Source organism: Prionailurus bengalensis, chromosome E4, assembly GCF_016509475.1.
Source record: "Prionailurus bengalensis isolate Pbe53 chromosome E4, Fcat_Pben_1.1_paternal_pri, whole genome shotgun sequence".
In the NCBI taxonomy this organism is placed as follows: domain Eukaryota; kingdom Metazoa; phylum Chordata; class Mammalia; order Carnivora; family Felidae; genus Prionailurus; species Prionailurus bengalensis.
Genome location: NC_057360.1, coordinates 41,270,064 through 41,296,004, shown reverse-complemented (window position 1 = coordinate 41,296,004; position 25,941 = coordinate 41,270,064). Strand labels below are relative to the sequence as shown.

Sequence of the window (25,941 nt, the reverse complement as noted above, 5' to 3'; positions counted from 1 at the left end):
AACTAGGCACCCCTAGTTAGTTATTTTTCATAGCTACACAATCCTAATTAATATCTGACTCTTTTGTTTTATAGCCTTTTGTTCTAGCTTTAAGGATAGTATTCTTTTATTTATCTCCTTGAGGGATCTTGATCATACTCATTTAAAGCCCTCCTTTAGCACCTGTTGGGATGAGCACTGGGTGTTGTATGGAAACCAATTTGACAATAAATTTCATATTAAAAAAATAAAATAAAGCCCTCCTTTAATCAGTTGCTGAATTGTTTACCTTTTCTCAGGAGTCAATGCTTCTATTCATTGAGTTTATTGGCTATCTTTGACTTTATGCTTTGAACTTAAGGTCTGCAAATTTATTTCTTTTAAACATTAGTGTTTCATTAAATGCCTGGGTACCACAGCCTAGCCAAGTTGATACATAAAATTAACCATTACCCCTAATGATAAGATTTACTATAGAATTACAGTAATCAAGATAGTGTGATACTGGCAAAGGTATAGACACATCGATTAATGAAACAGAAGAGAACGTCCTGAAATAATCTCACACAAATGTGGCCCATTGATTTCTTACAGAGGTGCAAAAGCAATTTCAGTGGGAAAAAAGGTAGTCTTGTTGACAAAGGTGTTAAAACAACATCAGTAGGCAAAAAATAAGCATCGACCAAATATTTTTTAATGCTTATTTATTTTTGAGAGAGAGACAGAATGCAGGCAGGAGAGGGGCAGAGAGAGGGAGACAAAGAATTGGAAGTAGGCTCTAGGCTCTGAGCTGTCAGCACATAGCCTGGCATGGGGCTCAAATTCATGAGGTTAGAGATCATGACCTAAGCTGAAGTCAGCCACCCAGGTGCCCCAAAATAAGCATTGATCTAAACCTCATACTTTATATAAAAATTGACTCAAAAACTATCATATATGAATGTAAAATGTAAGACTAGAAAATACTTAGAAGAGAACATGGGAGAAAGCCTTTAAGACCTGGGGATAGGCCAAGAGTTCTTAAATATGACACCAAAACCAAAACCACAAAACAAAAATTGATAAATTGGTCTTCAACTTGGTTTTCAAAATGAGAATTTTTGCTCTGCAAAAGGCACTGTTAAAAGAATGAAAAGACAAGCTTTAGATTGGGAGAAAATATTTGTAAATCACATATCTGACCAAGGACTTGAATGAAGTCCTTTAAAGAACTCTCAAGACTTAACAGGAATAATACAAATAACCCAGTTTTTTAAATGGACTAAAACACTTTAACAAAAAGGATATGCAGACAGCAGGTAAGCACACAAAAAGATTTTCAAAAGATGCCATTAGAGAAATTTAAATTAAAATCATAACGAGATACAATTATACAACTGTTAGAATGGCCAAAACTAAAAATACTGGCAATACCAAGTGCCGACAAGGATGCAGAACAGCTGGAACTTTCATACATTGCTAGTAGGGATGCAAAATGGTACAATTTAGCCTCAATTTAGCATTTTCTTGTAAACTTAAACATACACTTACCATATTATTCAGAAATCATATTCCTGGATATTTACCCAGGAGAAATTAAAATCTGTGTTCATATAAACCCCTGTATACAAATGAATCTCAAAGATACGCTGAATGAAAGAAGTCTCAAAAAGCTAATATGATTCCTATTCTATAGAAATCTCAAAAAAAAATACAGTGATGGAGAACAGTTAAGGAGAGGTTGCCAGGGATTAGGAATGGGGGGGGGGGTGATAATAAAAGGATACCACAAAAGAATTTTAGTAGAAGGCTGGGACTGTTCTGTATGTTGATTATGGTGGTTGTCATATAGCTATGCATGTGTTAACATTTATAAAGTTGTATACCAAAAAGGTTTCACAAGGGTGAGAGTGGATCTCTTCACTCACTCTACTGAATCAAATTCAAATCTTTTGTTCTCTGTCTTTAAGAGTCTCTTAGGGCTTGCTTCCCTCTCTGTTTTTCTCTTATTTTTCCTTCCTCTCCCCTATGTTCATCTGTTTTGTTTCTTAAATACCACATGTGTGTGAAATCATATGATATTTCTCTTTCTCTGACTTATTTCTCTTAGCATAATACACTTTAGTTCCATCCACGTTGTTGCAAATGGCAAGATTTCATTCTTTCTGATCGTTAAGTCGTATTCCATTGTATATATATACCACATCTTCTTTACCCATTCATCAGTCGATGGATATTTGGGCTCTTTCCATAATTTGGCTATTGTTGATAGTGCTACTATAACAGTGGTATGCATGTGCCCCTTTGAATCCGCATTTTTGCATCCTTTGGATAAGTACCTAGTCGTGCAGTTGCTGGATTGTAGGGCAATTCTATTTTTAATTTTTTGAGGAACCTCCATACTGTTTTCCAGAGTGGCGCACCAGTTTGCATTCCCACCAACAGTGCAAAAGAGTTTCCCGTTCTCTGCATCCTCGTCCAACTCAGTCTGTTGTTTCCTGAGTTGTTAGTTTTAGTCATTCTGGCTGGTATAAGATGGTATCTCATTATGGTTTGATTTGTATTTCTCTGATGATGAGTGATGTTGAGCATGTCTTCATGTGTCTGTTAGCCATCTGGATGTCTTCTTTGGAAAAGTGTCTATTCTTGTCTTCCACCCATTTGTTAACTGGATTGTTTTTTGGGTGTTGAGTTTGGTTAAGTTCTTATAGGTTTTGGTACTAACCCTTTATCTGATATGTCATTTGCAAAGATCTTCTCCCATTGTGTCGGTTGCCTTCTAGTTTTTTTGATTGTTTCCTTCACTGTGCAGAAGCTTTTTATTTTGATGAAGTCCCAATAGTTCATTTTTATTATTATTTCCATTACCTCTGGAGGCATGTTTAGTAAGAAGTTGCTGTGGCTGAGGTCAAAGAGGTTGCTATCTGTGTTCTCCTCTAGGATTTTGATGGTCTCCTGTCTCACATTTAGGTCATTCATCCATTTATATTTATTTTTGTGTGTGATGTAAGAAAGTGGTTTAGTTTCATTCTTCTGCATGTTGCTCTTTTCCCAGCACCATTTGCTGAAAAGACTGTCTTTTTTTTTCCATTGGATCTTCTTTCCTTTGTCAAAGATTAGTTGGCCATATAGTTGTGGGTCCCTTTCTGGGTTCTCTATTCTGCTCCATTGATCTATGTGTCTGTTTTTGTGCCAGTACCATACTGTCTTGATGATTACAGCTTTGTAATACAGCTTGAAGTCTGGAATTGTGATGCCTCCAGCTTTGGTTTTCTTTTTCAGGATTGCTTTTGGCTATTCAGGGTCTTTGGTGGTTCCATACAGATTTTAGGATTGTTTGTTCTAGTTCTGTGAAGAATGCTGGTGTTATTTTGATAGGGATACCATTGAATGTGTAGATTGTTTTGGGTAGTATAGACATTTTAACAATATTTGTTATCCATGAGCATAGAATGTTTTTCCTTTTCTTTGTGTTGTCTTCAATCTCTTTCATAAGCTTTCTGTAGTTTTCAGAGTACAGATCTTTTACCTCTTTGGTTAGATTTATTCCTAGGTATCTTACGGTTTTTGGTGCCGTTGAATGGGATCAATTCCTTGATTTTCTGCTGCTTCATTATTGATGTTTAGAAATGCAACCAATTTCTGCACATTGGTCTTATATCCTGTGACTTTGCTGAATTCACGTATTAGTTCTAACAGCTTTTTGGTGGAGTCTTTCAGGTTTTACCTGTAGACTCTCATGTCATCTGTGAAGAATGAAAATTTGACTTCTTTGCTAGTTTGTATGCCTTTTATTTCTTTTTGTTGTATGATTGCTGAGGCTAGAACTTCCAGTACTATGTTGAACAACAGTAATGAGAGTGGACATCCCTGTCATGTTCCGGATCTTAGGGGGAAAGCTCTCAGTTTTTCCCCATTGAGGATATTAACTGTGGGTTTTTCATATATGGCCTTTATGATGTTGAGGAACGTTCCTTCTATCCCTACTTTCTTAAGGGCTTTTATCAAGAAAGGATGCTGGATTTTGTCAAATGATTTTTCTACATCTGTTGAGAGGATCATATGGTTCTTATCCTTTCTTTTATTAATGTGATATATGACATTTATTGATTTGTGAATAGTGAACCAGTCCTGCAGCCCAGGAATAAATCCCATTGGATCATGGTGAATAATTGTTTGAATATAGTGTTGAATTAAATTTGCTAGTATTTTGTTGAGAATTTTTGCATAGGATTGATATTTTCTGATGCTATTATAAATAATATCATTTGGAATCTTTATTTTCTGATTATTTGTGTTTAGTATATAGAAAATACAATTGGTATTTATATATAGACCTTGTATTCAGTGACCTTGCTAAATTCACATATTAATTCTAATAGTTTGTAAATTCTTTGTTATTTTTTTTATATAATCACATTAAACTTTTATCTCTTTCTTTCCAAGCCATATGCCTTTTCTTACTTTTTCCCCTTATTGAACTGGCTGGACCTTCATTACAATGTTGAATAGAAGTTATGACAGAGGGCATCCTTGTTTATTCTCATTCTCAGAGGTGGGAAAGCTTTCAATAATTTACCATCACATACACACACACACACACACACACACACACACACGCGCACGCGCACAAGATATTATTCAGCCTGAAAAATGAAGGAAATCCTGCCATTTGCAATAAAATGGATAAACCTAGAGGACATTACCCTAAGTGAAATAAGCCAGACTGAGAAAGACAAATAATTACTTACATGCAAAATCTTTTTTTTTTAATGGCAAATTCATAGAAATAGAGTAGAATGGTGGTTGCCAGGGTCTTAAGGGGTGGGGGAAAAGGGTGGGGCTGATAAAAAAAAAAAGAGTACCAACTTCCAATTATAAGATGAATAAGGTCTTAGGGCACCTGGGTAGCTGAGTCAGCTAGGCATCCTACTCTTGATTTTGGTTCAGGTCATGATCCCAGGGTCATGGGATTGAGCCCCGTGTTGGGCTCCGCACTGAGTGTGGAGCCTGCTTAAAATGTTCTCTCTCTTCCTCTGCCCCTCTCCCCTGCTTGTGCTCTCTTTCTCTCTCTAAAGAAAAGGGGAAAAAAAGATGAATGAGGTGCCTGGGTGGCTCAGTCAGTTAAATATCCAGCTTCAGCTCAAGTCATGATCTCGAAGTTCATGGGTTCAAGCCCCAGGTAGGGCTCTGTGGTGGCAGCAGGGGAGCCTGCTTCAGATCCTGTCTCCCTCTCTCTCTGCCCCTCCTCCATTCTCTCTCTCTCTCTGTCTCTCAAAAATAAATATAAAGATGAATAAGGTCTGAAGCTATGATGTATAACATGGTGACTACAGTTGATAATACTGTATTGTGTAACTGAAGTTTGCTAAAAGAGTAGAACTTAAGTGTTCTCACACACACACAAAAAAGGTAAATGTGTGAGGTGATTAATGTGTTAATTAACTTGATGATGGGAATCTTTTCACAATGCATATGTGTATCAAATCAAAATGTTGTACACTTTAAAAATAAATAAATATAAGTAAATAATAATTCACCATTAAGAATTTTGGGGAAGAGGAGTAAATAGTCCAATTAGATTAAGGTAATCTCCCCACTATTCCTACTTGCTAAGAGTTTTTACCGTGAGTGAATGTTGAATTTTACCCGGTGGTTTTTCTTCATCTATCAAGATGATAATTCCTGGAAAATTTATCATCTAGTTATGATGTATTATACTCTTTATATATTGCTGGATTCAGCTTGCTAATATTTGCTTAGGATTTTTACATCTACGTTCTCATGAGATTGGTTGTAATTTTCCCTTTTATGATATCTTTGTTAGATTTTGGTATTAAAATATGCTGGCCTCGTAAAAACCAGTTGGGAAGTAGTACCTCCTCTAGTTTTTGAGAGAATTTATTTAAGGAGAATTCACCTTAATATTTAGGAGAATTCACCCATGAAGGTATCTGGGCCTGTACTTTTTTGTGTGGGGGAAATTAATCATGAATTCAATTTCATTAGTAGATCAAGAACCAGTAGGGCTTTCTTTCTTCCTGTGTTAATTTTTATAAGTTGTTTTTCGAGAATTGTGTCCATTTCATCTAAAATATTGTCAAATTTATGGTTTATTATCTTGCTAGTAGTTTAATATCTGTGGAGATTTGTTTATACTTTTTTCCTGATCAGTCTTGCCTAGAGGTTTATCAGTGTTACTGCTTTTTAAAAGTACCAACCTTTAACTTTGTTCATTTTCTCTATTGTACTTTCTCCCCCCTGTTTCACTTATTTTGGATCTTCTCTTCATTACAGCATGTGTAGAGACACTGTGTGTGTGTGTGTGTGTGTGTGTGTGTGTGTGTGTGTGTAAATACAGTGGTATGGAAACAAAAGTGCTAGCCATAGTATGGTGGGAGATGAGGCCTAGAGAGTGTGCAGTGAGAAATGCAGAGGCCTAACAATGACCGTCCCTGAGGAAACTGTTATGTAAAGAGCAGATGAAAGGAGGGAGAGGGAACCAAAAAGGAAAGCGAAGATATGAGAACCAGAAGAGTGCCATCTCACCAAAGCAAAGGGAGTCTAAGCGTTCTAGGAAAGAAGGGGCAGCCGACAGTGCCAAGCATCAGAGTATGCACACTAGTTAAAACTCCTTGAGGGGCGCCTGGGTGGCTCAGTCGGTTAAGCGGCCGACTTTGGCTCAGGACATGATCTCGCGGTCCGTGAGTTCGAGCCCCGCGTCGGGCTCTGTGCTGACAGCTCAGAGCCTGGAGCCTGTTTCAGATTCTGTGTCTCCCTCTCTCTGACCCTCCCCTGTTGACGCTCTGTCTGTCCCTGTCTCAAAAATAAATAAAACGTTAAAAAAAAATTTAAAAAAAAAAAACTCCTTGAAAATAACATTAGTCAACTCAACTAGCACCAAACTAAGCAGGACATTTGTTTATAATAAGTAGTACAGCACAGTGGTTAAAAGGACAGACTCTGGCATCCCCTGGGTTCATATATCTGCTCTCCTACTATCCCAGCTGTGTGATTGGGGGCAGATTATTTAACCTCATCTGATTACCCTTTCATCTGTTCAATGGGAAAAGCAATGGTACCACTGCTAGCTTTGAGTAGGACCTAGAGCAATAAACAGTTTTGTAACCAGTAAGCTTGTAGAGCCAACTACCCTGCCACTTGGGCCTCAGGATCCAGCAGACCCAATGGTATTGCTAGTATGTCTGGCAGACCGAGATGCTGTCAGTGATGCCCCAGAGATTCTGATTCATTTCCTTTGGACTCAACTTGGGCATGCCACATCACCCTCTCGTACCCACATTCAATCCATCAGTACTGCTGGTCAAATCAATTTCCAAAATATCACAAACCCAACTATATTTCTGTTTCCATTATAAAACTACCATCTTCTCTTACCTGAACACCTGTAATACGTAAGTCTTTTCTTGCTTCTACTGTTTGCCCACTCTCAAATTCTCTCTCTATACTGAAGCCTAAGCAGTTTTTAAAAATGTAAATAAAATCATATGATTTCCTTGCGTAAAGGCCTTCCGTATTTTCCGATTACATTAAATTTAAGCCCAAATTTCTTACCATGGTTATAAGGTCTTAAATTAGTGGTTCCTAACCTTGGCTACATTTTAGAATCACTTGGAGATCTTTTAAAATATTAATATATTCATAGCTAACATACATACACTGCTTAGCATGAGCCAGAACTCTATTATACTCTCTATATAAAATATAGTATATAATTATACAATGGCAATATATATATAATTTTATATATGTAGTATATATATAAATATATATACTATATTCTCTATGTATAACATGCCATATAGTTTATACATATACATATATGTTTATCCATATAGCTATAGGACATCAAACCCAATGAAGTAGGTATTATTATCATCCTCATTTTATAAATGTAAGTTTTTTTCACCTCAGTGAGATCTCATACATGTCCATCTAAATACAGAAATCTAAATCTAAATCTAAATCATATTGGAACATTACCTACTAAGGAATCTGAGAAATGTAGGTTTTAGCTTGCCAGCCTCTGCAGAACAAGGAAGCATATTTAGAAAAACATTGAACTGGCTGCTGAGCAAACAAACCCACCATATTCACCAAAGTGTGTACATGCTGGGTATCAGAGCTTCCTTCCTTCAAGTAACCCCCACCCTTGGAATAAAGGTGAAGGTTCTACTCATCCCCCACCCCCATTCAGAGCAATGACTGTCAGAAGGGTGTTCCCTGGCAGGGGCAACCAACTTTGACTTTCAAGCCCTATTGGATTTTATTCCGTTTCATCTTGCTTTCATTTGTCTGGATGAAGCCCCAGTGGAAGCCCCAAATTCTGTCTCCTCTAGGACTGGCACAGGAGAGAAAATCACATGGGGAGAGGGATAGCTAAACTTTGTAGCTCAACTCTGCCTCCCCAAGAGTCACCATCACCTGGAGGGGAAACTGTCATTAACTCCTACTCTACCCATAGCAGAGAGGCACTCTTCTCCAGTTACTGCTCCAACACTGGACAACTGCATAAATTCTTCTTGGTTCAGTAATGCAAGTTGGGGTGTGGGATGGGAAATGAACATGGAGAGCCTAAGAATGGACAGCTGGATTACTAGGTCTTGTTCATCATCCATGTCCTATGACCTCCAACTGTAACTCCTGGAGTATGAGATTCTTTCTTCTGCTCATTCCCCACCCAATTCCATAACAAGTGCTCTCAAAAGGATGTTTTACATTAAAGGATGTGTTTTTCCTTCCTTTTACCCTTAACCTTCCCCCTATCATTCAAGCAGTCCAAGGGCTCTCTACATATACATTCTGGTATTTTCAAAGGTAAAGTCAGGATAGCTCAAAAACACCATGCCTGTGAGAATGAGCAAAGCAAGTAGGAACTAAATTCTGGAACTTGCTTCCCTATACCTTCTTCTAAATCCCGGGGGATTAATGAATTACAATTGGAGGAATGTCTCCCCCTAATGCTGTTTGTCCTGGGGTGAGATGGGTGGCAACAAGGAGTTGTTTTGTGAGGTGGGTGCAGTTGCCTGTGGTTTTCTGGTGCCAGCAGCTCTCCACCCCTGGGTTCATCCACCTCCCGTGACCTGAGCTCACTGGGATTGCCTGGTCTAGCCTCAAAGGTTTGACATATATATTTCTGGTAATATTATACCAAACATTTTACTAAACCAAAGCCAAATAGGCAACTAGAAAAGCTGTTTGCTACCTCCTCTTACTCATGCCAAACAAGACCGTAGAATAGCATGATGGGAGGACAGATTTTGACGGAAGAAGGATTTAGGTGGAATTTCGTAGCTTACAGAGTCAGTTGCCTTCTTACCAAACTTGCTCCCACACCAAAAGAAAACCTAATGAACTCATTTATGCAGAAAGGATTTTAAGCAAACCTGTACAAACACACCTAACATGCCATAAGAAAAGGATGCCTGTTTAGTTTGCTTCCAGCACGCAGCATCCATTTATGGGTGCCCAGGAAACTAGGAACTCCAATACATATACTATCCTTTTCTTCACCGTACTAACAACTAGAGAGCACACGACATGTAATATTTTGTCCTTAAGTAAGTGATCATTTAAAATTCCAAGATTAAACCCACTAAGTTAACGTGAATATTTATCAAAAATACTTTTCAAAAATAGTGCTTTTTTAAGAAAGAGGTTTCTCGTACAAACAGTGGAACTACATCAGGATCAGCAGAAGATATGGTCCTTTTAGGAAAAAGGACTGCACACATAAGCCTAGGAGTTGAGTTTTACATCTATCTTTTAGGCAAAGAACATCTCTTTCAAATGATTCCTACAGCCAAAACCAGCTGTGACTGTCTTAGAATGGTGGGCAGAAAATAGGATCTTCATAAAACTTAAGAAGGGGCAGCTAGTTTGAGTAACACCTTAGAGAAACACTCCCAAACACTCAAAATCACCGCATAGCTGAGCCTCTGGGGCGGAAAAACGGAAATGCTTGCCCAAGTGAAAGAGCTGTGAACACACAAAAGATTTGTGCAAATCCTGTCTCTGGTATTTGGAAGAGAGGGTTCAGTATGTGTGCTGAGGGAAGGGGGTCCCAGGTGGAATGTTCAACATCAACGTACTCTGGAGTAGCTTGACTCAGAAACACCTGGGACAGGTATTTACTCTGGGAGGAATACTAGAGTTACTGAATATAAGAATATATTTTAGAAGAAACAGCAGTCCCTGAAGAGTCAGGTAATTTTGTTTTCAGGCCCTTAGGGTTTTTTTTTTAATTTAGATACAATTCATACACCATAAAAATCACCCTTTTAAAGTGTACAATTCAGTATTTTTTAGCATATTCACAAAGTTGTGCAACCATCACCAGTATCTAATTCCAGAACATTTTAATCACCCCCCAAAAGAAACTGTTCTGTGAGAAGGGAGATGATTCGTTTTCAGAAATACCAAATAAAAGCTGCACTGTCTAGTTAACAGTAGGTTTACAATCTATTGGAAATATATATGAACCACCCCCCATAATGGAGTCCCAAACTCTTAGACACTTCACTTCCTGGTCTTCCTCCCCTCTCCATTTCACGGGCTTATTTTCATGGGCTTTGCAATGAGCATGCACCAAAGGAGGGACTGAAAGTCTCTGCCTCACCCCAGAAAATGTACATTTGTACCAGTCAAACCGCTTTTGCCTTACATGGGCATAGGCGATGTCTGGGTAAGGCTGTAACCTCTGTATTACTCAGCCAATGAGGAATCAGGGGAGGGACTTGCACACTAGGAGATAAATTGTCTGCTGTAACTGCCCCGAGTGTGCCTTTCCCGTCAGACACCCACTCTTGCAAGAAAGTTGATCAAAGCCTTGCTTCACTGTGTGCCTAATCTCCACGTCCCTCCTTTGGTTGAGTCAGTGGGTTTATGCCATTTTCTTCAGGGCGTTTGGGAGAAGAATGAGGTATAAAGAAGTCAGCTGCAAGAGAAAGGGAGCAGGGGACGACAGTTTGGAAAGACGGTCGCCCCGAGCAACTCCTCATTCTCATATTAATTGAGAAAACCACATCAATCATCAATAGACATCACAATTTATTATACTGTTTAAAGAGTATTCTTAGGAGGAAAACAGAACTTGTTTAAGCACGTAGCGGGAGTAATCTATGGTTGAGCAAGCACAAAGAATCTGATTAGACCCATAGCAGGTGGTCATGGTCTCTGAGAAAGCGGAGAAGTACCAGCAAAAGAAGCAGGTGGCTGTCCACCCTGAGCGGGCCAGGCATTCCCAGCTGCTTGGCTTCAGCAACATAAATCAACCGCCTCCCCAGAGAGACATTTCAATAGAGGTTTTTCTTAGAGCTGTATTGTTTATTGTACAGTTCTAGTTAATCTTTTCCTCCAATATTATGTTTGAAGCATCACATCGATCCGAGGGACCACTACAGGCTTATTTCTCCCAGTTTTCATTATCAAGTTTCCCTATTCCCCCTCTCCCAAATTGCTAGCAACCTGTAATCTACTTTCTGTCTCCATAGATCTGCTATTCTGGATGTTTCATATAAATGAAATCATACAATATGTGGCCTTTTATGTCTGCCTTCTTTCACCTAGCATGATGTTTTCAAGGTTCATACATGCTATAGCATGTGTAAGCACTCCATTCCTTTCAATGTCTGACTAACATTCCATAGTATGGAATATCATGTTTTATTTATCTGTTTATCAATTGACGGACATTTGGATTGGTTCCACTTTTAGGCTATTTCGAATAATGCTTATTTGAATATTCATGTACAAATTTTTGTGTGGACATATATTTCCATTTCTCTTAGGTACACACCTTGGAGTGGAATTGCCATGTCATATAATAACTTTATATTTAACTTTTTGAGGAACTGTAAAACTGTTTTCCAAAACAGTCATACCAGTTTACATTCCCACCAACAATGTATGAGGGTTCCAACTTCTCCACATCCTCACCAACACTTGTCATTGTCTGTCTTTTTTATTATGGCCATTCTAGTAGGTATGACATAGTATGTCATTGTGGTTTTGATTTTCATTTCCCTATTGACTAATGATATTGAGCATATTTTCATGTGCTTATTAGCCATTTGTATATCTACTTTGGTAAAATGTCTATTCAAATACTTTGCCCGTTCATAAATGGGTTGTTTGTCATTTTATTGTAACAATTTTATATATAGGCATTTTATTGTAACAATTTTTTATTGTAACAATTTATACTAGTCCTTTATCAGATATATGATTTGCAGATATTCTCTCATTCTGTGGCTTGTCTTTTTCACTTTCTCCTTAGTATCCATTGAAGCACAAAGGTTTTTAATTTTGAAGAAGTCCAATTCATTACTTTTCTTTGATTGCTTATATTTTTGTTGTCATGTCTCAGACACTATTGCCTAATTCAAGATTATGAAGATTTATATCTATGTTTTCTTCCAAGAGTCTTATAAACTTAGTTCTTTATCTATTTTGAGTCAGTCTTTGTGGAGTAGTAGTCTAACTTCATTCTTTTGCATATGGATATTCAGTTTCAACACGCTTTGTTGAAAAAAAAAACTATTCTTTCTCCCATTTTATTATCTTGGCAATTTCTGAACTTTCTTCTATTCCATTGATCTGTGTGTCATTAATGCCACGATCACACTGTCTTAATTACTGTAGCTTTGTAGTTAAATTTTGAAATCAGGAAATGTGAGTCCCCTAACTTTGTCTGATGGTGTTTTATGGGTTTTTTCCAGATTGTTTTGGTTATTCTGGGTCCTTTACATTTCCATGTAAATTTTAGGATCAGCTCATCAATTTCTTGAAGAAGAAAAAAAACAGTTGGAATTGTGAAATCATATAGATATAGATATGGGTATATAGTAATAGATATGATATAGATAGATATAGATATAGACATAGACATAGACATAGACATAGATATGCCCCCAATTCCTGACACAGAGCTCCCAAAACATTTATAATCTCCTGAGTGATAGGAGTATCTTTTGTTCTAATGAGCCAACTCTTGATGGGCTCCTGGATGGGGGCTAGTCACCAGAAAGACCAAGCCATGATTAGAAGCTTGGAACTTTCAGTCTTACACCCTCTCCATCCTCCAGGGAGGGAGGTGGGGCTAGAGATGGAGTTAATAATTGATCATGCCTACATGATGAAGCCTCCATAAAAATCACTAAAGTAAGGGGTTTGGAGAGCTTCCATGTTGGTGAATACATCCACATGCCAGGAGAGTGGCACACTCCAACTTTATAAGAACTGAAGCTCCTACCTTTGGGACCCTTCCAGATCATGCCTTATGTACCTCTTCATCTGGGTATTCATTTGTATTCTTTATGATATAAGAAACTGACAAATGTGTTTCCCTGAATTCTGTGAGCCACTCTAGCAAATTACCAAATCCAAAGATGGGATTGTGAGAATCCCCAATTTATAGCCTATTGGTCAGAAATACCAGAGGCCCAAACTTGCAGTTGGCATCTGAAGTGGGAAGCAGTCTTGTGGAACTGAGCCCTTAACCTGCAGGATCTGATATTAACTCCAAGTAGATAGTATCAGAATTGAGTTAAATTGCTTGTTGTGGAAAAACCCATACATCTGGTGTCAGAAGTGAAATGTTGTGAGTAGCCTAGAGAGAGAAACGGAGTTGTTTTATCTTGGAATTTTGATGGGGACTGTATTAAATCTGCCTATCAATTTGGGAGTATTGTCTTAATAACATGAAATCTTCTGGATTTGTTTTATTATTCATTGATACTTAACATTAATGAGCAGGCACAAACAAATTCAGGTTTCCTAAGACCTATTCTTCTGTCATTGTTAGCCTCTCCCAACCTATTGGGCTGTAGTGTCCAAAGCAATCCCATTGGCTGGAGGTGAAAGCTAGTGTTGCAGTGCTCTGGATGACAGAAAGATAATGTTCACCATGAAGTAGCCACTAACCCACTGGTTGTTTCCTGTACCTCCCTTTTCTGCTTTGTAGTTCAGAAACATTTCTTTGAAAGACAGAGAATCCATAAACGGGAGCAGCCTGTCAAATGCGTTACCAATCATTTCATCTTTGTGGGCTGTAATGTGAAAGTCACCAAGTTAAATCCAGGAAAGCTCCAGCAGCTGTTCTTTCATATGCTTTTCTACTAAGTAAATATGTTTTGTTAAAATATAAGCAGCATAAGCAATTTTATAATTCCTGTATTCAAATTCCTGATAGTATTTGTCCATGGAATTTCCCTGCGACTCGTAGAACTCTTGGTCGATGATAATGTCCTCTAAATATCCAACCACAGCATCAGTCCTGCAACAGAGCAGATAGATGTGTTTTGCTTCTTCTAAGGAAGACAGTGGTACCTACCAGTCTCCTACCTTGCCCTTGGCCTGAGCCCTTGCTAGGCCCCATAAAGCCCCACCAGCATTGAGGGCATGTTGAAGAGGCTTCCAGGGGTGCCACCCATGAGCCTGCATTGTGGGCCCAGGCCACAGCCATGCCTAGTCTGTACCTACACAGCAGGCCTTGGCCACAGCCTCCTCCTGCTGAGATAACACTCTGCCTGTGGCTCCTTATGCCCATTATTCTTAACATAATCTTTTCTTTCTTTTTTTTTTTTTTAAGTAGTCTATATACCCAGCATGTGGCTCAAGCACATGACCCTGAGATCAAGAGTTGCATGCTGTATAGACTGAGCAAACCAGGTGCCCCTCAACATCATTCTTTTAAAATGGTCTTTGGCTAGGGAGAAGAAACAAAAGAATATAAAGGGGATAACATAGATTAAGAAGCCAAGAGAATGGGGAGGCTGAATCAAAAAAAAAAAAAGAGGGGAAGGAAGAATGGGGATGCTGAATAAAAAAGAAGAAGAGGGGAAGGAAAGAGGGAATCCCATTTTTAAGCAAATGGCTTTATCAAAGCAACATCATCACAAAATAAAAGCTGGTTCTTAATGCAGACCTAGTTCTTTTGGAGAGATATTCTTAAAAGAGAACACTGTAATCCTGGACTTATAAAAGTGATAGTATTCTATTGGCATTAATTTTTCTTAGATAGTGACTAAGTGTATGTTTTATTCAGAGCAATCCAAAAATGGGGGGGGGGGGAGCTGGAGGTTGGAAAGACAGACTTGGGACATTAATTCTTAATGATGACAAGGAAGATGACAAGATAAAGTGGAAGGAGATTTTCAGGGAAACAGACAGCATGTCTGGAATAAGTGGGAATTGAAAATCACCCAAGGAAACTGAAATTGGTAAATTTGTGGAGATAGATTTACTTCTTCCCTAAACTCTCTACGAGATTGCCACACTTGGTAAGTCATGTTGCCCAAAGGACTTTCTTGGGGAGCTTCCGAGTGACTTGACCTCTGTTGCCATAAAGCCAGATTCCAATCTGCTCTTCTCATTTTGATTCCAGATGTTCACCAGGTGCTAACCAAAGATTATCTCCTGCCATTGGGATTTTGAGTAATTTTTATTCTTTTTTTTTGTAATTGATCCAATGTTTTACATGAAACATATATTGATTTGAATTTGGAGAAAATATCAATAAAAAATGATTCCTATTTGGAGAAAAATGTGGCCCAGTCCACAGTCCTGGATCTAGGTCAGAATCCCAGGACACTGATGTCAAAACTTCCTTACCATTTCCCTGCAACCCTTACCAAGGAGCTGGTGTTTCGTGTGAAGTTGGAAAGGTAAACAGGTCCCATTCAGAGAAGACAATAGTTGTAGGTAGAATGTCACCTGAAAGCAGTGACCAACTTTGCCTTGCCTTAGAGGATGCACATTCTGGCCTCATCTAGCTCCCACAAATATTGTATTTCCTTCTTGACTTTGGAGAAAACCTTGAAGTCTCAGGAGTTGTGAAGCTGAGTTCTTCTGCACCACCCCCCCAAAAAAAGCCTCAGAACTACACATCCAGTAAAGGTGAGGACTTTGACGTGTTGTGGTTGAAACTTTTATATATATGAAAATGTGTGTATGTGTTGTCAAAAGCCTTGAGGGAATGGAAGTCAGAAAGGTCAGAAAGGGAGATTATCTCCTGGATCTGACTTGATTGCATTAATAACCTTAGATCCATAATAAGTGCCTGTGTTAGTCTGGGTTCTCCAGAGAAACAAAGTCAATAAGAGAAGAGAGAGAGAGAGGGAGAGAGAGAGAGAGAGAAGAGAGAGAGAGAGAGAGAGAGAGAGAGAGAGAGAGAGATTATTATGAGAGATTAGCTCATACAGTTATGGAGTGGAGGTTGAGAATTCAATAACTTGCTGTCTACAAACTGGAGGGTCAGGAAAGCTAGTGGTGTGGTTCCAGTCCAAACTCGAAGGCCCAGGAACCAGAGTAGTTGATGATGTAATCACAGTCTGAGTCCAAAGGCCTGAGAACCAGGCATGTCGATGTCTGAGGGCAGCAAATGGATATCTCAGCTCAGAAAGCAGACCAACATAAGCACTGTGGGAGACTCAGAAGAAGAGACAGAAAAGAGCAGAGAGGATATTTGAAGAAATAATGGCTGAAATCATCTCAAGCTTGATGGCTATAAACATCCAAGAAGTTCGAAACTCCAAGTAAGATGACCTCAAAAAGACTCACACCAAAACACATTATAATCAAACTTTCAAAAGTCAAAACCAGAGAGAGAATCTTGAAAGCAGCAAGAGAGAAGCAAATCACCACATACATGCAATCCTCAATAAAATTATTAACACCTTTCTAATCAGAATCTTTTGGGGGCAAGAAGACAGTGGGCCAACATGTTCAAAGTACTAAAAGGAAAACAATTGTCAATGAAGAATCCATTATCCAGCAAAACTGTCCAAAAAGGAGGGAGGAATTAAGATATTACTAGATAAAAGCCAAAGGAATCTATAACCAATGGACCTGCCCCACAGGAAATGCTCAAGGAAGCATTGAGCCTGAAATGAAAGAACATGAGACAGTAACTCAAAGCCATATGGAGAAATAAAGATCTCAATAAAGGTAAATATACAGGCAATTATGAAAGCTAGTATTATTGTAACAATGGTTTTTCATTATACTTTTTGTCTTCTACACGACTTAAGAGACTAATATATTTAAAGAAAAACTATTAGTGTAAAAGCTAGTATGACTTTAACTTTGGTTTGTAGCTCTAAATCTTATCTTCTACTAGATAACTAGTAGGTAACTAGAAGTAGCTAACTTCTATTAGAGAGTAGTGCATTTAAAAAGAAGTATTAGGGGGGCGCCTGGGTGGCGCAGTCGGTTAAGCGTCCGACTTCAGCCAGGTCACGATCTTGCGGTCCGTGAGTTTGAGCCCCGCGTCGGGCTCTGGGCTGATGGCTCAGAGCCTGGAGCCTGTTTCCGATTCTGTGTCTCCCTCTCTCTCTGCCCCTCCCCCGTTCATGCTCTGTCTCTCTCTGTCCCAAAAATAAATAAACGTTGAAAAAAAATTAAAAAAAAAATAAATAAATAAACATTAAAAAAAAATTTTTTTAAAAGAAGTCTTAGTTCACGGCACACAATGTATAAAGATGTAATTTTGTGACAAAAACAACCAAAAGCGGGGAGAGTGGAACTGTAAAGGAGCAGTTTCTGTGTTACTGAAGTTAAACGAGTATAAATTCAAATTAAAGAGTTATAAGTTTAGGGTGTTAAGTATAATCCCCCATGGCAACCACAAAGAAAAGACCTATCAAATATACACAAAAGGAAATGAGAAGCTAATTAAAACATTTTGCTATTAAAAAAATCCAACTGGACACAAAAGTAGATGGTAATACAGGAAATAAGGGACAAAAATACCATAAAAAACACACAGCAAAATGTCAGAAGTAAGAGTCTCCTTAGGAGTAATTACTTTAAATGCAAACTGATTAAGCTCTCCAATCCAGAGATTGGCAGAATTGACTTATAAATCGGATCCAACTATGTGCTGTCTATGGAAGATTCACTTTAAATCCGAAGAAACTAACAGATTGCAAGTGAAAAGATGGGGGAAAAATTCCATGCGTATAGTAAGCAAAAGAGAAGGGGTAGCTGAACTAATAACAAACAAAGTAGACATTAAATCAAAAAAGTTTACAAGGGACAAAGAAGGACACTATAAGTGTTCGTTAATAAGTGTTCAACACAGCAAAGAGATACAACAGTCATGAACACTTACATACCTAATAGCAAGTCTCAAAATATAAGCAGCAAAAACGGATGGAATTAAAGGGAGAAATACAATAATATTTAAACAATTCAGTACGCTACTGACAATGATGAACAGGACAACCAAACATAAAATAAATAAGGAAATAGAGGACTTAAACTGCACAATAAACCAACTAGATTTAGCAGGCATTTCAGAGCACTTTACCCAACAAGAGAATACACATTCTTCTCAAGTGCATATATCGCAGGATATGCCATATGTCAGGCCACAGATTAAGCTTCAATGCATTTTGTAAAAAAAAAAAAAAAAAAAAAAAAAAATAGATATCGTTCAAAGTATGTTCTTTTACCAAAATAGGATAAAGTTAGCAATCAATAATAAAAGGAAAACTGGACATTTCACAAAATTGGGGGAATTAAATAGCACACTTAAAAAAACTTTTTTTTTTTTTTTTTTTTTTTGAGAGAGACCACATGTGAGGAGGGAGAAGGGCAAAGAGAGGAGAGAGAGGGGCACCTGGGTGGCTCAGTCGGTTAAGTGTCCGACCTCAGCTCAGGTCATGATCTCATGGTTCATGAGTTCAAGCCCCACATCTGTCTCTGTGCTGACAGCTCAGAGCCTGGATCCTGCTTCGGATTCTGTGTCTCCTTCTCTCTCTGCCCCTCCCCCGCTCACACTCTGTCTCTGTCTCTCAAAAATAAATAAACATTGAAAATAAATTTTTTTAAAAAAGAGAGAGAGAAGGAGAGAGAGAATCCCAAGCAGGCTCTGCGCTGTCAGCACAAGGCCAACAAGGGGGTTGATCCCAAGAACCACGAGACCATGACCTGAGCTGAAATCAAGAGTCACATGCTTAACCGACTGAGCCATCCAGGGTCCCCTAAATAACACACTTTTAATCTATGGATCAAAAAAGAAATCACAAAGGAAATTAGAAAATATTTAAATGAATGAAAATTTAAAAAAACAATATACCAAAATTTATGGGACACATTGAAAGTGACTCTAAGGGGAAAGTTTATAGCTAAAAATGCTTACACCTCATCACTTCTACTCAACATACTATTGGAAGTTCTAGCAAGAGCACTTAGGCAAGAGAAAGAAATAAAAGACATCCAAAATTGGAAAGGGAGAAGTAAAATTTTCTGTTTGCAGGTGATATTTCTTACAGGTAGAAAATACTAAAGATTCCTCACAAGTAAACAAAATCTGTCGGAACTAATAAACTATTTCAGTTAAAAAGCAGGATACAAAGTCAACACACAAAAATCAGTTGCATTTGGGAGCACCTGGATGGCTGTCGGCTAAATGTCTGACTTTGGCTCAGTTCATGATCTCATGGTTCATGAGTTCAAGCCCCGCGTTTGGCCCTGGGCTGAGAGCTCGGAGCCTGGACCCTGCTTCTGATTCTGTGTCTCCCTCTCTCTCTCTCTGCCCCTCCCCTGCTCATGCTCTGTCTCTCTCTCTCTGTCTCTCTGAAATGAATAAATGTTAAAAAAAATTTTTTTTTATCTTCAGCCTCACCTTATCCAGAAACAGGTGCTCAATGTGAGGCTGGAGTGGTAACCAGCCCCCCATTCAGGGTGGACAATGGTTGTCAAGCAGGGTTTCCTGGGAGGGGTGACTAGTTTCTGCTACCTCAGAAGAGCCACTCTGGGACCCTATCCTGCATGCATAAAAATATTAAAGTTTTTTCTCTTTGATTTCAGAGAAATTCCAGCCCTCATCTTCTGTTAAACAAAAGACTCTGAAGGACATAGCACTCCAAACATGGTAAAGACTTTCACGTGATTAGAAATTTCCGGTCACTTTTAGTTTCCAACCTACTTACCAGTCCAGGATGGGGGGGAAGATATACCAACAAGAGTTTCTCTTGGTCCCTCTGAGTTGACCAACATCATAATCTGCCTAACGTAATCCTGGAAATGATCAGGCACAAAAGTAAACAGGGACCTAACAGACAAGACAATAATAAAGTTATTTATTGATCAATAACATCCAAGTAGAGTCTTTGACTTGAATTCAGAGTTTAGGGAAAAATATGATTAATGCCTAACCCTTGATTTCCTCTTCTTGGCAACGCGTCCGCTGTGGTTGGGTCTCTACTCCAAGAGTGGATAAACAAAAGAAGCTCCTCCAATTTTACCTGGAAACCCAGACAGGAGGTGAAGATGGTAGAAGTGGAAGAGAATCAAACTCCTTGACCTTTGTCTCTCCATAGATGGCTACAAGTAGGAGGGAGGGTTGAAGTGCGTGGAGAAAAGACTATGGCAATAATTCGGCAGTGGTGTCCAGGCGGAGGGAAGGGGGAAAGGATGTGGGAGGCTTCCTGGTAGGAGGAGGACATCCTTCTGCTTCTGTAAGCTGGAAGCACTTAAGATTCATATCCCGCTCACATTTCTTTGCAGAGCTCCTCCAGGCCCCAGCACCATGCGTCATTGCCTGTGGAAATATATCATAGTTGTTGTGTCCTTAATCTTCCTGAGCTTCTTCCTCCAAGAGAATAATGAAGAGCATCTTACATATAACTTATCATTGGTAAGAACCAGAGGCTGAGACTGGACTGTTTGTCAATCCTTCGGTGGGAGGGGATGGGTTTCCAGTTATCCAAACTCTCTAGTTATCATCATAGAAGTTCTAAGAAGAGGGCACTTGAAGAATCAGGAGAGTGTCAGAGAAAAGATAAATATTGAGCCAGCCTTGAAAGATGGAGAAGACTTGAATAAAGGCAAGGAGGAAGAGAGGGCAGTTTAAGTGCAGAGAGAGCAATGCACAGATACTTCTAGAAAACCAGGCTGACTGGCAGGACCTGCATGTGATGAGGACTGCCTGGGTGCTGGCCACTTTCCTCACCAGAGTCTCGCGTGAGAGATGTTATTCGTCCCATTTCTCTTACGAAGCGATTGAGACACAAAGCCCTAAAATAACTTCTCCCACATGTACAACAGCTGCAAGCAGAGAAAACCAAATGCTCAGGTTTTGGAAGTCTACGTTTTTCCTTAATGCCTCAAACCATCTAGAGAAAAACATAAGTGATGTGGGGAAATGGTTCAGAAATGTGTGCATTGTCAGAGTGGAGTTGAGGCACTGTGGATAACTTCGTGAAGGACAGGACCAGGCATTGGTCTTCAGCACCTGCCACAGTCTAAGCCAAGTTAGAGGACTTTTTGCCAGCCTGATAATGGTAGGAGAAATTAGATGTGGGGCAGGGTAGGGCAGGCAAGTCCTTACTCTGCATAAGCCTATGATCTTCCTATAGGCATTCTTACTTCCTATCTGACTCCAGGGCCCACCACTCCTTCTGGAAAGTCCTGTGTGTTCACATGGCGAGGTAGGGATAACAGTCAGCTGAGTCCTAACACTTGGGCTCCCGGTGACCAGATCCTGGGGCTTGCCCCGCCTGTCCTAAAAGGGGGATCTGCCCCCTTATTTGCCTCCAGGAGTCTAGGGATGAATATCAGGGCTGATGCTCATCTTATCCTCAGCAGGAGGAAAAGAAGAAAATACTGTGGCAGCTCAATCAGGACCAAATGATCTCTAAGAGCAGAAACCATCTAGAGAACTTCAAGGACATGCAGAAAGCCTCCCCTTTACTCCAACAGGCCAAGTACAAATTGCTGGCTGGGTCCCCTCCCCAGGAAAAGAGTGAGTATAGGGGAGGGAGTGGTGAGACTAGGAGAAAGTCAGACAAGGTATTCCAACAAGAAAAAGGAAGATTGCCGGGGGGGGGGGGGGGGGGGGGGGGGGCAGGGGACGGGAGGGGCGCCTGGGTGGCTTAGTCAGTTGTGCTTCCAACTCTTGATTTCGGCTCAGGTCACGATCTCACAGTTCATGGGATTGAGTCCTGCATCAGGCTCTGCACTGACAGTGCAGAGCCTGCTTGGGATGCTCTCTGTCTCTCTGTCTCTCTCTGTCTCTCTCTCTCTCCCTCTCTCCCTGTCTGTCTGTCTCTCTCTCAAAATAAATAAACTTAAAAAAAAAAAAAGAAAAGAAAAGAAAAAGGAAGGTGGGTAAAAAGGGAACGTGAGCTCGTGTCTGGTGGAGAAGCAGGTTGCTCTGAGGGAGGACCAAGCTCTGAAATGTGCTGTAGATCATAATTCTGAGTGTACTTTCTTCCCACTGGCCACCCCCTTGAATGACTAACAAGTTGAGAAGTCCATAGTGACCCGTTAAGGAGCCACCCCATAGCGAAGCTCATTCATAGCTCCCCAGGGAGGGGAAGACATGATGAGAGAGGACCCGGAGGGAGCTATGGTCAAAAGCACTGAGCAGAGGGGCACCTGGGTGGCGCAGTCGGTTAAGCATCCGACTTCAGCCAGGTCACGATCTCACGGTCCGTGAGTTCGAGCCCCGCGTCGGGCTCTGGGCTGATGGCTCAGAGCCTGGAGCCTGTTTCCGATTCTGTGTCTCCCTCTCTCTCTGCCCCTCCCCCGTTCATGCTCTGTCTCTCTCTGTCCCAAAAATAAATAAACGTTGAAAAAAATAAAAAAAAAAAAAAGCACTGAGCAGAGGGAGAAAGGGGAGGGTGAATGTTGACTAGCTGCGCACTAGGGTGCCAGAACCCTTGGGTTTACATGAGTCCCTGGAGATCCTCCAATCGGGGTCTGGTTGATCCAAGGTAGCTGAGATAACTCCGAGGTCAAGGCCTGGCCAACTGGCCAAGCCAGCAAATTTACCTTTGGTACATGGCAGCCTCCCCCATCAGAGAGAAGCTTGTTTTTCATAAAGTTTCCACCGATAGCCTTTTAAAGTTGTGATCAAATAAAACCACTTGGCAACTTCCAACCAGAGATTATCCTCACCTCTGGACCACACTCTCCCAAGGAAGGGAAATATGAATTTGTCACAGGTGTGGCATTAAGGGGAGACCTGAGAGGAAGTCCTAGGAACCTTTCCCCCATCTTGAAGAGCTAAAGTCTCCCTTGTCTCCCTCCACCCCTAGAACTGCTGACCATAGGGATTTCCTCAGAGCAACACCCTAATGGGAGCTACCTCTTGGACACTCTGTGGTCCCTGTTCCAAGCTTCCTCAGAACACGAGCTGAATTGTATCGTGGTGCTGGTCCACCTGTCAGATCCCGACCCCGAATGGCTCAGACGAACAGTTGCCAATATTTCAGACCTCTTCAAACCACATATTGAGGCCCAGAAGCTGCTCGTGATCCACGGTCGTCTCGGTGACTCTCCTCTCCCAGGAGATAGGAATAATGTTAGTCGCACCTCACGCTGTGAAGCGCATTATTCCAGGCAGAAAGTCCATTATGCCCTCCTCATGAACTTTGCTGTCAACCTCTCTGAATACTTTCTGATGATGGAAGATTATGTTTACTGCACTGCCAAATTTATTTCCACCATCTATTGGGCATTATCAGCCTGGAAAGAACTACCTTGGGCGATCCTGGAGTTCTCCAGCCTAAGCCTCTCTGGGAAAGTTTTCCACACCAGTGACCTCTCCCGCCTGGCCTCTCTCTTTCTCCTTTTCCATAAGGATATTCCCATTTACTTGTTTCTCTCTGAATTCCGCCTTCTCTTGGCCCAGAGTGTTCCAATTCGTTTCAGTCCCTCAGTCTTCTTCCACATAGGCAAGTATCCTGCGTGTGAGGACACATGCTTTCCTGTGGAGAAGGAGAAGGTGTTTGGTGAACCAGACAACCCCGTTGCCAGCGTCCTCACTGACATGATGGCAGAAATGAATGGTATTCCACAATACGCTTATACTCTGAACAAAGAGTGCTACTCTACTCTCAATCCTGTAAGAGGCAACTACCTGACAGTGATTTTGGAGAAGCCACAAAAAGTCATCCGGATAGAGGTCCTGACAGGTTCTGACAAAAAAGGGCTATATTGGCTACGGCAGGGGCAAGTGGAGCTGGGCTATGATCCCTTGGAGAATTCCAGAGGCTGCACCCGCTATACCCTTCTAGGTCCACTGGTGGAAGGAAATTTAGACCAGAGGGTATTTTATGAAGAAGATTCTGTGGAAGAGTTGAGTTGTATACGACTGCTTGTGCTAGCCTCTCAAGAGTCTTGGCTCCTGATCAGGCAGATCAAAGTCTGGACTCAGCATGAGGAAGAGGAGAGTTATTACAATGGGAATTCTGGAAAGGTGGGGTTTGGGAATGGAATCGACATGGCCGATCAGAAATAAAGCCGAAATTGATCAAGGCCTGCTCCTTCTGAGTAGGATGAGCATGTAACTTATTATCCAAACTGGGACACTTTTAAGAATGAAAGGAAACACTATTAAAAATTACACTAGAAGGGCGGGGGGGGGGGGGGGAGGGGGTTGGTGCCTGAGTGACTCAGTTGGTTAAGTGTCAAACTTAGGTTCAGGTCATGATCTCACGGTTCAGTTCATGAGTTTGACCCTGTGCCAGGCTCTCTGCTGTCAGCACGGCACCCACTTCGGATTCTCTGTCCTCCTCTCTCTCTCTCTCTCTCTGCCCCACACCCTCCCTCTCTCTCAAAAATAAAAATAGACATTAAAAAAATTACACTAGAGGGGTGCCTGGGTGGCTCAGTCAGTTGAGCATCTAACTTTTTTTTTTTTTAGTTTTTTTTCCCCATCTTTTCACTTGCAATCTGTCTCTACCCTCACTGTATATGTACCTTCTTCCCAGCCTCCCTGAATTCCATTGTTCTCTGACCCTCTCTACAACCGTGGTCCTCCACCTGGAGGGATTTGGCCTCACCCCCCCCCTCCAAGGGGGGACATTTGGCAATGTCTGGAGATATTCCCGGTTGTCACAACGGGGGGACGCGACTGACATCTCGTACAAAGAGGCCGAGGATGCTGCTAAGCAAACCGCAACAGACAGAACAGCCCCGACCACACAGACATATCCCACCCAAAATGTCAATAGCGCCGATGTTGAGAAACCAGCTTTTCAATGAATCAGCAGCAGCATACATGACAGGATGTCACAACTTTTAAATAGTTTTTCAAAATTTTTGGACGAAATTGTCCAAATCACGTAAGGAGAAAATAGAATTATCACATAGCAGAAGGAGCAAACAAAAAATGTTTTATCCACGAAAGGCAAAACCACTAGTTCAGTAAGTAAGTCACGACATGCGTAAAATCTATCTAGAAAAATGTGTATAAAAAACAAAATTTATGAGTGTGAGGTTTTAAGGAATTTCTGCTAGGATTTCTTGTAACTTTTTACGATTCTTTACATTTGAACTGCGTGTCTTTTGTTAAATATCAGGCTTTACTTGGGATTTGTAATAGAAAGATCCATTCTTTATAAATCTGTGAATTTCTCAAACCCTCTCCAGTCAGGATTTTGTGCCTACACCCAACCAAAGGTGCTCTTTGTCAAGATTGCTAATGACCTCCTCGTTGCAAATTTTGAAATTTGTCAGCATATAAAGCCACGAGGTTTCCAAGGACGGAGCCCTGGATCATTTCAACACGAAGACGTGGAGTCGATGAAGGGGAGGCACCAAGGGTCAGTGGGAAAGGGTCGCTATAGAGGTAGGAGGGAAACCAAGCAAGTGCAATGTGACATAACTACTTTCAGCTCTCTTAAGTGTTCTTCCGGTGTTTGTTTGAGTCCGTATCACCATATACTTACACTACCATTTTTTGACTAGTTTTGTATACAATTCCTTGCCATAACAGCCAAGGGATTAGCCCTTTTATGCTACTCCACAAATAGGCCCTTCTCCTTCCCCCATTCTTCCAATAGAGTTTTCTTGATGATCACATTCTCATGCTTTTGTCAAGTATTCACTGCTGAACAAGTCGGTGGCAGGCAATTGTCCAAGGCATTTCTACACAACCCTGGCTCTCTTTTCAAGGATGTTTGTACAGCAAACAGGCTTAGAACCTAGAGCTAGTGTCTTCTACCA

At 40.5% G+C, this 25,941-nt stretch overlaps 1 protein-coding gene across 4 annotated transcripts in view; it reads left to right on the top strand.

Annotated features, from left to right (window-relative positions):
- LOC122476545 (alpha-1,3-mannosyl-glycoprotein 4-beta-N-acetylglucosaminyltransferase-like protein MGAT4E) overlaps positions 1-24,261 on the top strand; it is a 31,740-nt gene extending 7,479 nt beyond the window's left edge. For 3 of the 4 annotated variants that reach the window (XM_043569373.1, XM_043569375.1, XM_043569374.1), the window contains exons 3-6: positions 19,795-19,858; positions 20,494-20,623; positions 21,571-21,730; positions 23,028-24,261. In XM_043569373.1, coding sequence (XP_043425308.1) covers positions 20,516-20,623; positions 21,571-21,730; positions 23,028-24,232 — 1,473 coding nt within the window. In that variant the 5' untranslated portion in view covers positions 19,795-19,858; positions 20,494-20,515 and the 3' untranslated portion in view covers positions 24,233-24,261. The remainder of the gene's footprint in view (positions 1-19,794; positions 19,859-20,493; positions 20,624-21,570; positions 21,731-23,027) is intronic. The other variant, XM_043569376.1, reaches the window with a different exon arrangement.
- Positions 24,262-25,941: the final 1,680 nt, after the last annotated feature.